This window comes from Pezoporus occidentalis, unplaced genomic scaffold, assembly GCF_034315485.1.
Source record: "Pezoporus occidentalis ecotype Australia unplaced genomic scaffold, CSIRO_AGI_Poc_V1 ctg19, whole genome shotgun sequence".
Lineage (NCBI taxonomy): Eukaryota > Metazoa > Chordata > Aves > Psittaciformes > Psittacidae > Pezoporus > Pezoporus occidentalis.
In genome coordinates, this window is record NW_026913748.1 from 6,809,423 (window position 1) to 6,825,050 (window position 15,628).

General features: G+C 36.7%; 1 protein-coding gene across 11 annotated transcripts in view; it reads left to right on the plus strand.

The window, feature by feature from the left end:
* The window catches only part of ERC1 (ELKS/RAB6-interacting/CAST family member 1), a 296,380-nt gene that overhangs the window by 94,648 nt on the left and 186,104 nt on the right, over positions 1-15,628 (plus strand). For all 11 annotated transcript variants that reach the window (XM_062616671.1, XM_062616673.1, XM_062616663.1 and 8 more), the window contains 3 exons: positions 12,166-12,303; positions 13,638-13,778; positions 14,902-15,042. In XM_062616671.1, coding sequence (XP_062472655.1) covers positions 12,166-12,303; positions 13,638-13,778; positions 14,902-15,042 — 420 coding nt within the window. The remainder of the gene's footprint in view (positions 1-12,165; positions 12,304-13,637; positions 13,779-14,901; positions 15,043-15,628) is intronic.

The window sequence follows — 15,628 nt, forward strand, 5'->3', positions numbered from 1 at the left end:
ACATTTGGACAAAAGATAAGTAACATTTACTCTGAAAGAAAAAAAAAGCAAGCAGTGAATCAATCACCCCTTGCTTTGGAGGGAGGTCATGTTTTGTCTTGGGGAGGGGAGGGTAACACTCCTTTCATTGTGCAGTGCAGCTGCAGGCAAATAAAATGCAAGTTGTAGTGTCTGAACATAGCAGTGGTTTTTGGCAGCTCCCCATGCACTACGTGATAACTGACCTGTGATAGAGGAAGAACAAAGATTATTTTTTATTTTTATTTATTTATTTATGTTTTTTGTGTGTGGCTGTGCTTATTTGTTCAGCTAATATTTGGGAAGACTCCAAACACAATTTTCCTCCTCTTTTGGATAAGCAGCATTGACTTTCTTCAGAGGAAATAAATGCCCTCTGCTTTGAAAAAGCTTAGAAATCAAGTGTCTTATGGTTAATCATAAGAAATACTGTGTGGCAGGAGAAGGGGTCTGCAAATGGATTTTATAACTCAGTTGTTTAAAATCAGTCGTAATCATAGTTACTGCAACTGCTGTGTTGGGTTAATATTTGTAAGTTTTGTACTGTTTATACTTTAGAGATTATTTTCTTTCCATTCCCTCCTCTGTGAAGTAGATTTACTTCCCAGAGCAGCTCTTCTGCTTGGCTTGAACCCTGAAGAGATGACAGAGCACAGAGAAGGAGCTGCATTTTCAAACATTTAATTCAGTTTATGGTAGTTTTGTCTTCCTTGGTGTGACCTTGAACTTGCCTACCAGGTGAATGAATATGTAGTTTTCTAAGAATTAATATAATGCAGGATGGACTTTTAGATATCTCTTTGAGACTCGCTACAATGACATTTAGTGCTTAAAAATCCTATACCATGGGTGATGGCCTGTTGAAACCTGCAGCACGTATCTGAGTCTCTGGTTGTGCAGGCTATACAGGAAAGAACAAAGTAAGACTGTCCCAACAAAGATGGTCCAGGTGGACATTTACGAAGTGGGTGAACATATATCCTCTTATTTAAGACTGGATAAATTTTGGCCTTTGTGATATATCTGTGGGCAAGCTTATTCTCTGCTTTTCATATGCTCAAATCGTAAACATCTAGGGAGGAGTAACATACAGTTCTCCAGGATCATATTAGTCAGCTTATCAGCCCAGCTTTTGCATGGAGATAGAAGGAGGATATGCTGGGCTTTTGTTCAGCTAGGACTGACAAAATAGCAACTTTTCTTCAGGAGCTCTGTGGCTTAACAAGCAGTGCAAATACAAGAGTATTTCTGTAAATATCACTCTCAGAAAAAGACATACTTCTGCTCCTTTGACTCTAAGTCTCAAGGCACACCACTGAACTGGTTCCAAACCAGTTCAGAGATTTCAAATGCCACAAAAAAGACCTAACATCCCCACAGGCTTATGGCAGCTTCTTTATTGAAACTGACAGACATGACCTCAAAGATGTGTCCTTGAGGGTCATGGGGGACTTGTCCCTCCATGTCCCTGAAGGGACAGCAGACCTCTTCTGCTGCTGCTTTTTCTTTTGACCTTTCTGTTGCAGGCTTGTCGACTACCACTGAACATAACAACAGACTTGAAATCTGAGGCTTTTAGAAATTGCCAGAAACAGTTCTGTCTTGTGTCTCCAAGGTGCTAGAGTCCCTTCTTGTCTCAGGAATATCCTCTCAGACCTGCTTTACTATGTGGGATGGGATTTTTAGGCAGGAGTATTATCTTCAGTTAGAGTAATAGCTTTTAATCCTTCATCTCTATCAAAATACCACTAGATGAAATCTTGGGGTAGGAAGGAAAGTGCCAAAGATGACTGTAGAGGCTTGCCATTTGTGAGTTCAAATTCAACATAATTAGCCTGTGAGGTTTTTTCCCTTTCTTGCCATTCAGGAAGGAGATCAGTTGTTTAATTTCCACTTGGGAAATGAGGATACAACCCAGAATTCTATTTTCATTTTACAGTGATTCCTGATCACTTTGGAAATAGGATTCTTACCCTTCCATTTTGACTTTCCACTTCTCTCAGAATCCATTGAGATTTTTTAGAGTAACAGCAGTGCAGCTCAGATGTCATGGTGCATCTTTTTTTTTCTTCTGTGAGTGTATGGCTAACAAAACATTATTAGGGCAGGAGAATACTTCCATTTCTTCGTGCCACTTTTCAACTCTGATAGTTTAGTTTTAAAGGTGAATGATTAACAGAGAGATCCTAGAGTTATTATAGCAACACCAGGCTGTGTCACAGCAGGATCCCTTCCCTCTCAGGAGAGGTGTTAACTTGTGAGATCTCTCCTTTTTTAATTCTTTCTGAGCCATATAATAGCACATATTTTTCTGGTATGGAGTATGGGTCCTAAAAAGTCCACAAGCTTAGCTTCAGATGGTATTTTCAGTGGCAGATATTCATAGTTTACAAGAGCTGGAAGAGGCGATACTGTGTTCATCAGGGACTGACCCAAGAAACACACTTTTGCCTAATCTGGATCAGTCATGGCAGATGCCTTGGAGCTTGAAGTGCACTCCAGTATTCTCACTGTAAGGGCTTTTGTTTCTAAAGCAAAACACATTTCACAGCTCTAAGTCGGGTGCAGTTATGGCCCTCACCAGTGAGTAGTACATAGCCTATAGTTCTGTTTAGGTTATAGTAAACAGTATATGATGACTTGTATTACTTTGTGAAATAGGATTGAATAGGGCTGCAGAAGAATCACTTTTATTAAACTTCAGAGCAGTGAAATCTGTGAGTGAATTTACTCATACGTACCTAACATGCACTTGAAGATTGTTTAGTAAATTATGTGGGACATGTAAACTAGTGGAGGAGGCACAAGTTAAATTTGAAAAATTAATTTTACACAAAACAGGTTTTATGCTATCACAGTATTTTTAGAGCATAATTATGGCTACCAATACAGCAGCTATGTTGGAGAAACCTACTGGATTAAAAACACAAACCAACCCCTGTGTCTTCCTGTATTATAGATTATATTTTGTAAATGGAGAATATACTGCTTTGTTTTTATATAATCCCTTCTTTTACTTGCAGCATTTTGTGATACCACAATAAAAATAAAAACATCTGGATCACATGTAGCATATGTACCTATATCCCCAGATGTATGGTAATATTCTTTTAAAAAATCCAGTGTTGTTCTAACATGTGCAAAAGATAGCAAGCCAATTTCTTAGTTTGAGATCCAATAGTGTAATGAACATTGTCTCAGTTTATATTGATCTTAGAAAAGAATCTTTTGCCTTTAGTAACTGAAGTTTGGTGGGTTTTTTTTTTTGTTTCCTGAAGTAATGAATATCCACTCCTCCTTTTAGATAAGTAAGTTCAAACAAAGAAGGAAAACAGGACTGTGATGTTAACAATGTTAGTTCTGTAGTTCAGCTATTGTAGCTGTCTTAGCCTACGGTTTTACACTGACACATATTGCTGCAATAGTGTCACATATGATTGATGGCACTAGTGAAGTTACAATGAAACTCCATTGGAGTTTCTGGTATTACTTGTGCTCTAGCATTCCAGAAAACTGAAACCATAATGCAGCAAATCTGTCATATATGGAAGTAGTCTTCTGGTTTTTTTTTAGTATCCCTCAAACAGGAACCATCATTTTGGTATTATGTCCTTCTTGTGCCTTGAGATAACCTCTTGACTGGCAAGATAGAACATTACTCATAGGTAGTGGGACTGACAAATTCTGGTTTCTTGAAGGGATCTGGGAAAACAGCCAACTGTGGGGCCTCTTGGCTTCATTATAAATTAAATGTGTAGTTTTTCTGGCAAGATAAAGCTAATAAGCTTTGTTGGTGTATTCACTGTCATACTAGACAAATACAAAGTTCCCTATGATTGAAGAGGCAGGAAAAGCAAGGGCGTATGCCATTTTTGAGGTTGCTTACATCAGTCTTCCTCACATGGCTTTTCATTGCTCTCTGGGTTGTAAGAATTCACAATTTCCAATGCTTTGGTCACCAGGCTTCCAGGCGTTTTCTGCCCCTGAGGGGATTGTCTGAGCTGTGTCTGGAGCAGACATTAGTGATTTTGTTAGCCAATTCAGGGATCTTCACTAGAACAAGGAAGGAGTAATATTTCAGTTTAAATCAATAATTTCCTGGATTCAGGAGTGAATTTTGAATCCACTAGGCTAGAGAGTCTTACAGGCTGAGTCTCTGCACAGCATTTATACAGTCATTATGACTGTCATAAGGCACAAGTATATGAATAGCTCTCAAGCCTGTGATTTCACTTATCCAGAGGATAAGAAAACTGGTCAGTATGGAGTACTGTCACCAAGAGAAACTGAGATCACCTTGTCCCAGAATAGCATTCATTTGATAATTAGGATGCTCCTCTACATGATGAAGAGCTTACATACCTTCCGGCAAAGGTGGCTGGAGGACAGTTTTAAATACAGAACTTCTAGATAAAGAGGACCACTCTCTGACCCTTCCAGCCTTTATTTTCAGTAGAGATTAGAATGTTGATTTGCCTAAAGCCATCTGTGCTATAAAATGGGAAAGAATATCACCAAAAAATGGCAGTAGTTTAATGTATTGGCTTCTTAAATATTTTTAAGGGATTTTATTTGAAAGTTAGAATATTTTTTCACCTATCACTGTGTGTTCTGAAGTAATTCTGTGAGAGCAGTGATAGCTAAATACTGAAGAACATGCACATTCATTCTCTCTTGTGTTCAGTATTTACAGTATGACTTCCTAATCCCTTCTTATTCATCATTCCGTATCCTTCGTAGAAGAATGAAATGGGACAATCACAGTTCACTGGGCATGTTTTACACTGGGATTAGAAGCATCTCTCCTTTCCAGAGCTCTTGTAAGTGGTTTAGAGGCAGTTTTAGCTTACAGTATTTCTTTGATCGTTTTAATAAATCAATGAATTGGAGAAAGTAATTCAGTGTCTGAATCCAAATCTTATTTAAAATCTTTGTTCAAGTTGTACAGCCTTCTGCTTGAGTGATCGTAAATGGTAATGTAAATGGAGTTTAGTTTGCTGTGAGGATTTCCTTTATAGTCAACATTAAATCCCATGTGGGTCTGCCTCAACATTTGGTCTTTTCTGCTCTCTGGTTCCCATTCCTGGGTATCTCAGTGCTGTGATGACTTAAGCGTTTTCTTTCTTCATGTCTTTTCTTGTTACCCTTTCTTTCTGTAATGAGGGTATGATACATAGCACTGTACCCTATGTATCTAAGCAGGAATGTGTCAGTAGTTATAGTGTCCTTATTCTGTGTAGAACCAAATCAAAATCTAAAGCAAGTCAGGAAAACAGCATCAATATTTCTGACTATCTTAGATTAAGTTGCCTTAGAATGAAGAGTGTTTGTTTCACAATAAGCAGTGAAACACTGTACTTGGTTTATCCAAGTAAAGAAGTTTATTTTAAAACATAGTAAGTTTTTCACTTGACACTTTCTAAATTTCATATAACCTTGTGAAGCTCGAGCTATCCTAAAAGCAGTGTCACAACTTTTTAGTTTTATTCTGCTTCTTACAAAACAGAATATCAGATCTAAGTTAACATTTACTGGTTCCATTTTTCTTTTTTTTTTCCTTGCTTTATCAGTGTTCCACAATGATTTAGTTTTGGTTTTCCTTATTTTGAACATTTGGGAACCATCAACATGAAAATATTGTAAATTATAGTTTCAGTATTTTTTCTATAATGAACTTTCCTAAGTCAAATCTGTGCATATTTATTGACAAAGTCTTTTCTGGGACTTGGAACAAGAGTGAGCAAATGTCTGCAAAACAGTTGGGCTTTTTAATCCATTTGTATTTAGTAGGTCTTGGGAGTAAAACTTTAGAAAACATAGTCACACAGATTCCTTCATTATGTCAGGACACTGCCGAAAAGTAGAATTAGCTTGATGTTATTCTGCATGGTTAGGCCGGGATGTCAACAAAATGGATGTTACAGTGAAATAAATTAGCAGATGATTTCAGTTACGGTTCTCAGTATAAGTGACATTTCAACATATATTAAATAAATGAGTAATATTTAAACTTTGTGTTTCATTGAAGAAGAGAAGCAGAGTCTAAATGAATTTGGTTTGCTATTTATGATAGCAGTATTCTACTTTGAATTAGATGAATTAAAGTATTGCTCTTAAGTTAGAACCAACAAACTATCTTAACAATTCAGGCTGCAGTCTTGGTGGTGGATAATGGATGCATTCTCTTGCCTGATGAATGCCAGCAAAACCAAGGGGATACTCAGTGAAGCTTTAAGATAAAAAAAAAATAGAGATTTTTTTTATGGATTACATAATTAACCATATGTACTTAACCAACTGGCTCTCATATTGCCAAAATGAATCTCTTATTGACCACCTTTTATAATTTAGTTATTTAATTGCATTTTCAGAAAGTATTACCCATTCACATTAAAACCTGTATGCTTTGAGACATAATCTGGATCAGCAGGTTGAAAAAAGTGCTTCCCCTGCACCTCTCACCTCAAAACCCTCTTTTATTGGCCAGTGTCCACGATAGGATTTTACAATTCAAAGGATCTGCTTTTGACTAGGTTAGGCTATTGATATTATAGAACCTCCTCAGAATGAAGCAATTTATTAAATTTAGCTGCTTTACAGTTGTCTAATGATGTGAGTCATTGCTAATGCATAATTTTTTCTAGGCAAATGCTTTGGAACTGAGATAACGCTTAAGAACATACGCATTAGCTCTCCTGAAAATGCGAAGTTCAGGTTGTTTACCAACTCAAAAATTAGTCTTCAGTCTTGGGGTCCTAATTTATTCCCTGGCCCCAACTGGCACCTCCTTAGAAGCTTGTGAGGAAAATGTCTCTCAGTATCAGTTTTTCAGAAACAGCTAACTTTGGTAATAGGATTGTTAGAAGGTTTGAAGGAAACTCGAGCTACTAGCAGGACAGAAGGATTGCAAACATGATAGTAATATTCTAGGAATATGATTTGAAACGTGGTTTACATACTGTTTTTTATAGGGAATTTAACAGTACAGAAAATATTCTTTACTTTTTGGAAGATACTATAATTACAGTTCAGTTTATGGTGACTTCTTGTTTGTTCTATTTTGCAGTGATCTGTCAGCAAACTGATGCTACCAGAGAATGATTAGGTATGCAAAAGAAAGCAGGAAAAGGAATCAAAGGGATAGGAATAAATGTCCTTAGAGATTATTTATGTAAACATTGATGAACTATTTTTCTGGCTGATACAAATCTACTTGCTAGACACCTTTGCATGAAAAAGCAATGGGAAGAGTCTTTTGGATCAGTGTCAATTGTTTGTTGCTCCTTAACCAAAGATACAAAATAAGTAACTGTCTATACAAGTTAAGTCAGTTTTTGTTGTAGCAGCAATTCTTCCCACATAACATTCTTTTCTCAAATCAACCTTGCAACAAGACGTGTTATGCCTGAAGCTTCAGCATTCATTCAGCTTCTGCCCATTGTTGCTAGTCTTGCAAAATTAACCTTTAAAATGAATATCAAAAACATCACTTTCAGTCTAATTATTCAGTATGGTAATAGGAAAGATATTCAGTCATGTTAGAGGCTTTATTTCACTGGGGGCTTTAAAAGTGAGATACCCAATGAGATACCATTTTAACCTTATATTGGAGGTTCAAATGGAGCCTAACACATACAAAAGATCAAATTTTCTTCTGTCCACGTAGTGGTGAGCTGAACATCCCCCAGGAATTTGTCTGTGCTAAACTAAACATAGATTTTTTGCAGTTCATGCAGGAGAACTGTAGTGATACCTTTGCAGGATCTGCAGTAGAAAGACAGTTATAAGGCTGAGGTTTTCAGTGTGACATTTGTAAAAATGAAGCTTAATCTTATAAAAGTAACCAGTAATATCTGCTTGTAGGTTTTCACTATGGTCTCCAAAAATAACATCCAGAAAAATGGTAATATTTACAAATCCAGTAGTATACCTCTCTTGCACAGTCACTCGGGACTAAAGGTGACCTCTCATTAACGCATTTTAGGAACAAAATTTCTTTAATTCTAGATCCATCTCAGTTTCTAGAGTAAACATCTTACCCCTTCTTCTGAAGCAACCATTCATTATGTCAGATGCAACAATGTCTGTTGTAACTGTTATGTTCTCCTCCTGATTTCGATGCAAACCCACCTTTCTCAGCTTCTCAAATACTGTGGGATTTTAGCAAAATTAAGTGTGGCTGTAGGCTATCAAGTTTTTATTGGCTATTATATATATCTATATATGAATTTTAGAAATACATTTTACATATATTTTTCAAATAATATGTATGGATTGTTTTTTCTTTCACCACTTTATTCCTTTTACAAGTCAAACTTGTAAACTCAAAAGAGTAGCAAGAAGAAAATTGAAAGTTGGAAATGAAACATTAATGCAATTAATTCTGTTACAACCCAAATGACGTTTGATTAAAAATATATATTTTGAAGGAGGATAAAGGTTCTTTTCCAATAACACGGTGGGAGGAGGAAAAAGATTGAATGACAAGTTCATAAACCCACTTAATTTATTCTAATTCAGAAGTCATTGGTACAATAGAAATTATTTTCCAAGTATTCAATTTCCATACAGCCTAGGGCTGACGATGGTTCTGCAGAAGGATGTGGCATGATATGAAGGTTCTACTTGTAACCTCTAACTAGAGGAATATGGGAATCTAGTGGCTTTGATGGGCATTAAACTAGACATGTCTCATTTAAATCCTTGGGCTGTTTCTAATTTGCATGTGCTTGGGGTGAGGTTGGTATTTGCAAAAAGTAGAATGCTTCCTTGCCCTTGGAACAGAATGCCAAAGGAAACTTCTCTTGCCTCTGCTCCCATGCTTCAGGGCTGGAAGACAAAATAATTAGTTCCATGCAACTAGGAATAAATCACCCAGGTTGAAACATGATAGTACCTGACAACTGGTAATGTTGGAAAAAAGATTTCAGTGAACCATTATTGATAGGAAATTGGCATGCAGAGCCGATGATTCCAGTGTATGTCTGTGTACCTTTACAGTAACCTTAGTCTTGTAAACTTAGGTGTAGATTGCTGTCTTTCCCCAGTGAAATATGTATATATGGCATGAATAAAGATTGTTAAAAATCTAATAATAGTATATATTTTTTTATTTTTCCTTTTTGGAAAGATGGTACAGTAATATATATCTTCCATAGGTTTGTAGAACATTTCAGAGGACGTATGTCATCTTCTGAATATTTAAAGACTAAACAGTGCTTGTTCCATCCTAATCCCTTTATGCTTTTCAGAGGGCTTGGAGATTCCATTGCATTTTATTTCATCTCCTTTTGGGGAGAAAAGAAAGATCCTAGTTTGGTTGTCTGCTTTATTTTTAGCAGTTATTTGAGAATTTGTTCAGAATTACTTTTTTTTTTTGTAGGAAGAAAGGATGGCAAAATGTCATTATTATGTGTTTTTTTTTTTTTAAAGGATTGTCAAACTACTTGCAAGGACATAAGAGTGAAATTCTCTATTAACTATATGGACAAAGTGTAGGCTATTCTTTGTTTTCTTCTTCAGATTATATAATTTTGGAGTGCCTATAGTTTAGTTATTTGTTACAGTGGTGCAGGTTTTGGAGAAAACTGGAATAAAGGCTACTATTTTTTTGTCGATTGTGATTTCATAAGGAAACTTTGCATGCATTATTATACAAATGTTTCAGTTTTGATGACGCATTGTGCAAGTTCCAGTTTTCTGTAGTTTAAAAATCATGCCCTTGTTTGGGGACTGTAAGTTATCTGACCCTGCAAAAGGCATAGTTGTTGGTAGAGTGTTTTTTTTTAGGTAGTGTCTACCTATTGGTATGGCTTAGAACATTTAATTGTACCTTCTGTTCCCTGGATGATAACAAACCCCCCTGTTTATTACTCCAAATGGAAAAGTATGCACTTAGACTGAAAGAATAGACAGGTTCGTACTTCCTACACAATACACCTTATTAATTTTTTTATTATTATATTATCTTTGTGTACAGGAGGGTGCAGTTGCAAGGGGAAGATGCAACAGTCATATATAGTCTTACTGTACAGCTATCATCTTACTCTGGTCACAGTAAACAGTGTTACTCAAACATGAAAAGTATGCTTTGCTTGTGCAAATGGTTGTGCTGCCTTGGCAAGCATTTTAATATCTGCCAAAGCTGAATTACTTAGCTGTCTCTTGTGTGTGGTTTGGTCACAGCAGAAAGTCACTGCACTATCCCCTCTTCAGCCAGCTGGAGCCTTTGCGAGAGCATTTCGCCTCCAGAAGTAAACATGAGTCTAAGAATAGCTCAGCCTTCTTTGTAGTATATTTTCATGGTTGGCTGTCTAAACAGCCAGCCTGTCTAGACAGCTGACGACACTGAAAGCTCCTAAGGTCAAAAGCAGCCACATGGGCTACTCTTGGGGATGTTACCCCTTGGTAGCTGTACATGTGTACACTAGAACTCTTTGGTCAGAATGAATAGGGATCTTTCTGAGGCTCCGTGGGCTACAAGAGTGTGTTAATAAGGCATTAAATAATAGATATGAGTTATAAAGAAGGAATTTTCAGTTCTTGTCATTATTTCTGACTCGCATGGTATGGCACTGATTATGGTGTTTTGGTGCTCTTCAGAATTTGTCTTGTAGTGTCATTTGTGTTGCACCCAAATCTAAATTTTGAGCATAATAGAGACCTAAGAGTTTTTTCTAATAGAAACTAACGATGAAGATAAACCAGAATCAATTTCAGTTCATTCTTTAAAGAACAACAAAAAAACTTTATGTAGTTGTTCTGCTATTAGTAATGCATAGATTGTGTACATAGCTGGATGTAAGTTTACACATGCTTGCATAAGAGAAATAAAAAAACTGGCATGAAGGATCTTATATCAGGAGGCTCCTCCTATGGCCATGGGTTACAGAGGAATGTTAGCAAGGGATTCCCTGAATTAGATTGTTCTTTCTCCTAGCTTCCACTTGTAACACATCTACCATTATTTGTGACCAGATGTTCAGCCTTCTGCGAAATCTTTTGCATTTATCATTGCGGATCTAGACCATTTTCTAAGTTCCAGATGTAATTTTAATAGAGATTAAAAAAAAGTAGTAGTGCATGTGTCTAAATAACCATTTGCTCTGTAATCACAGCAGCTCAGTTTTTTCCAATATTGAAGAGTAGAACCTGGGGATAGTTGCTGTATTTCGACTAACAAAGGAGCTGCTCACTGCAGTTCCACAGGCGAAGCAAAAAAGGCTAGTTAGTGCATTCAGTTTACAAATACTGGACTAGACAGCCTACGGGGTTGTCTGGTTACATTATTTCTTACAAATGTCTTTGGAAGAATATCTTTCTACAAGTGTTTTGCAGATAGATACACCATTTTATGATGTATGTTTGCTGATGCAAGAAAAACTTGTCAACAACAACAAAAAGGAATCAACTGAGAAATCTGTATGTGGTTTAGTCCTTCGCTGATAAATTTGTTTTCAACAGGTTACCATAATGTAAATGGGTGTGTTTCTTGTGATGGGTATGTATGCGTAAAATGGGTTTAGCATTAGGTCTTCTCAGTCTGTCAAAAGATATATTCAGAACTCATATAATGGATCGAATTCTACACCTGCAGAAAACGCGGCTAATATGTTTTCTACCCGGGGGATGGTCCTTTGTGTTAGTCCATCATACAGCAAATTACCATGTAAGATGAAAAAAGCCACATGCCAGTACAGTAAGGAGTATGACAGTACCAAAGGAAATACTTAAAATAATACTTCTTTGCAACTTCTTAATTATTAAGTGCCGGTTTTGGTTTACATTTACAGTAATGTTTTTCTCAGTTTTTCCTTTTATATTGTTAATGCATTGATCATCCTTCAGTCATGCAGTGCCCAGCATTCTCAGAAATGAGTAATAATACTCTTTTCTTTCTGTTTTTCTTGTGAATATTATTTAGACTTTCTTGCTCTGAATTCTTTGCTGATTATCAGAAAGGTTACTGATTCCTTATTAATATTTGATGGTTTTGGTGCATAGCTTGATGTTTTGATGTAGGATTACAGGAACTAGGCCCTTGCCCAATTCCTTTGCTTTAAGAATATTTTTAAGAGTTTACGCTCCTAAAATGATTTTGCATGCTTTTGCTTGCTCTTGTCTTAAAATTTGTTCCTGCTCTTTAAGATTGAAAATCTACAAGAACAGTTAAGAGACAAGGAGAAGCAAATGAGCAGCTTAAAGGATCGAGTGAAATCCTTGCAGGCTGATACCACAAATACTGACACTGCCTTGACTACGCTGGAAGAAGCACTTGCAGAAAAAGTGAGTATCGAAAGCCTAATCCCTTCCTTCGAAAACTCCTTCTCCTAATAAAAGCCTGCTTTTCCGTGTGTTTTCTGGGCTCTATACAAGACATCTCTAATACTAAGCCTCAGTGACATCCTTTGTCTCTGCCGACTGAGGGATGAGTGTGGAGGCTGCAGCGGTGGGTCCCTCAATAGAGGGCACTGCAGGATATCCATAGAGCTAGCCCGGGGTACTGCCCTCCGCCCCTGGTACCATGAGCGGGGCAGGAAGGCAGAGCTGAGCCACAGCCTATCGCTCTGGTCATTAGCTACTTATCATTTTGTGTGGTGGTGGAAGAGCTTGATGTTCTCACAGTTGTCTCTTTACATGGTGCATCTTTGGTATGATTGTGGAATACCTTACAGTTCAACTGTAGATTCTTCTGCTTTTTGCCCTTTCTTTCCTGCCTTCCTGCCTGCCTGCCTTCTTCTTTGCTCAGATATTTTAAGAATAAATTAATTTTTCAAGTTTGTTGTGTGAAATGGAGTTTTAATTCACAATACTGAATTAAAATGAGCAGTTATCCTGCTAGCTAACATTTCTTTATGCTTGTTCAACTCTCAGGAGACAGATGACTGAGGGAATAGCCTTGTCTATTCTGTTTTAGTGGGGCAGCCTTTTGGATCTACTGTATATTTTTTTCTTGATTCCCAGAGAACCAGGGTCGCAGTTCCTTTAGACTGTCAGATTCTATAAATATAAAGCTGTGGTAGAGCCTTCCTGACATTGGTAGAGCCTTCCTGACACTTGCATCCCTTCAGATTACAAGATAACTAAAGCTCTGTTGATATCTGCTGTACTGGAAAGTTATTTTACTGCCCTTTCTTACTGTATATTGGTCCTGGTGTCACATATGCACTACAGCTCTTTTTCTGAATAGAACCACAGACTTAACCTTCCATTTTGGCAAAACAAGATTTAAGTAAGGAAACAATATATAATGTATCCTGGTCTAAGTTAATTTTGATTATCAGAACCAGATAAATTGTGTTGGACTGTTAACAGTACGTTGAAATTTCAGAGATACAGAAAGCCTGGTATTTCTTAGCAATAAATCCATAGATTTCTCAGGTTTCCTCCTTTTTGTTTTATAATCATAAGAAAAAGAAAATGGCAGTGGTCTAGTGGGAGGTTTCCTTGCCCATGGCAGGAGGGGTGGAACTAGATGATTTTTAGGTCCTTTCCAACCCTAACCATTCTATGATATCCTACATTCCTCCTCATCTACAGTATGTATGAAGTGTTGTGACACGAAGTCTTAAATGTTGAACTTAGAAGGATTTTCTTCACAGAGTGCTTTCTTTTTTTAGGAAAGGACCATTGAGCGCCTAAAGGAGCAGCGTGACAGAGATGAACGAGAAAAACAGGAAGAGATCGACAACTACAAAAAAGACATTAAGGACCTGAAAGAGAGAGTCAGCATTTTACAAGGAGATCTCACAGAGAAAGAGGTTGACCAGCAGAATAAATCTGTTGTGTTAAAATTGTTTGTTGTATATGTGTGTCTTATGTTTGAGGTGAAGAAAACCGTTCCTTTATAGTAGTGGTCCTTCAACAAGTATATCTGGTAAAATAGATTGTTTTAGACATTTTCCAAGCATAAACATTTCAGAACCACCTGTTTATGGATAGCACACAGTCCCCTTTGCAGCAGTTAATCATGTTAGTAGCAAATGAGCAGCGCTCAGTGATAGCATTTGCCGAAGGTCTGCTTATAGGCAGCTGAAGGCAGAGAACAAGCTTGTTTCTGTCTAAATATAGGGAGGAAAGGACAGAGGCTGGTCAATGCTGCAGGTGCTAAAAGCATGCAGATAATGTTTATTCCTTTATGCAGACAGTATAGCTAGTTCTTTTGACTCTGAGAAGTGTTCTTTTTTGATAATTAAATTGCTTGTTGGTAATGAGCCAGTTGGTTAGAGAAATTAACCTAATTGCGTTAGAGAAATATAAACATTCTCTGTTCCTCTCTTGGAGTTGTAACATTCAAATTTACTTACTGTCTTTTTCAAAACGCAATCGAAGTAGAGCAATACAAAAGAAAAAGCTTGTATCCCGGAAGTGCTAAGATTTTGTCTACGTGAAAGGCAACATTTGACAGGAAAAAAACATTAAAAAGGTTCACAAAGCAAGAAGTTGAGATGTCTTTTGGTGGTAGGTAGCATGAATCAGTTTCACCCCATAGCAGCAGTATATAGAAAAGCTTTGAACAGTCAGTTTTAGATACAAAAGCCAAATCAGCTGTGCGTGTATGATTTTTAAATAGCATTTTAATTAAAACCAGATTTTCTTAAACATGACTGAAATATGAAACGCAAATTCCCATTTACAAAATCTTCCATCTTTTAAAAATTATTTTAAAATTAATTTAAACGAGATTTTATTCTGATCCTGAAAACCTGAATTAAATCAAGCTGTCTTAAATCAGGCCATGAACATCCTGACAAAATACATTGTTCAAAGTTGGGACCTGAACACAATATGAAGGGATAGGAAGAAAATAAAGATTAAAAAAGAAACTAGTTATTGCACATCAAGTGTATTTACTTGATAGTTATTTTACATCTTTTATTTTAGTCATCATTACTGGACCTGAAGGAACATGCTTCATCCTTAGCTTCATCAGGACTGAAGAAAGATTCCAGACTCAAGACACTAGAAATTGCATTGGAACAGAAAAAGGAAGAGTGTTTGAAGATGGAAACTCAGTTGAAGAAGGTAATCTCACTTCATATTTAAGTATGTGGTGTAAACATTCAGTGTTGGACAAATTTGCCATGTCTACATAGAAAACTTTGGGTCTCAAGTTTGAATTCTGTGGTTTTCAGCAAGAACTGTGAAGTTGTGTCCATACTACAAGATAAGCCTGTCAGAAAGTAGCTTTCAGACACTGGTGCTAATTTTGGATGTCATTTACATGCAATAAAAGCGCTGTTGATTTATTTACTAGGAATTAAATACTTAGTATGCTTCACTACAGTTCATAACAGTAATGGTGCCATTAAGCTGGTGTAACAGCTGAAAAATTAGCAGCTGTATATTTCACATATAAATTATCAATGTTTGTAGGTGTTAATGTGATAAATTCAGAAGCATGATTGGCCCAGCCCATAAGTATGCATAAAATCAAATGAAAAGAATGTATCACCCGTAAAGTGTGTGATCTTCTGTTTTAATCTCATTGCCAGTTGCAGCTGATACACTGCTAGGAATTTGCTGTTCAGAAAAGTAATATTGTATTACAAGCAAATTAATTCGTTTGAACAGAATCTTTGGGTTCTGTCTGCATTGCAAGCCTTTATTT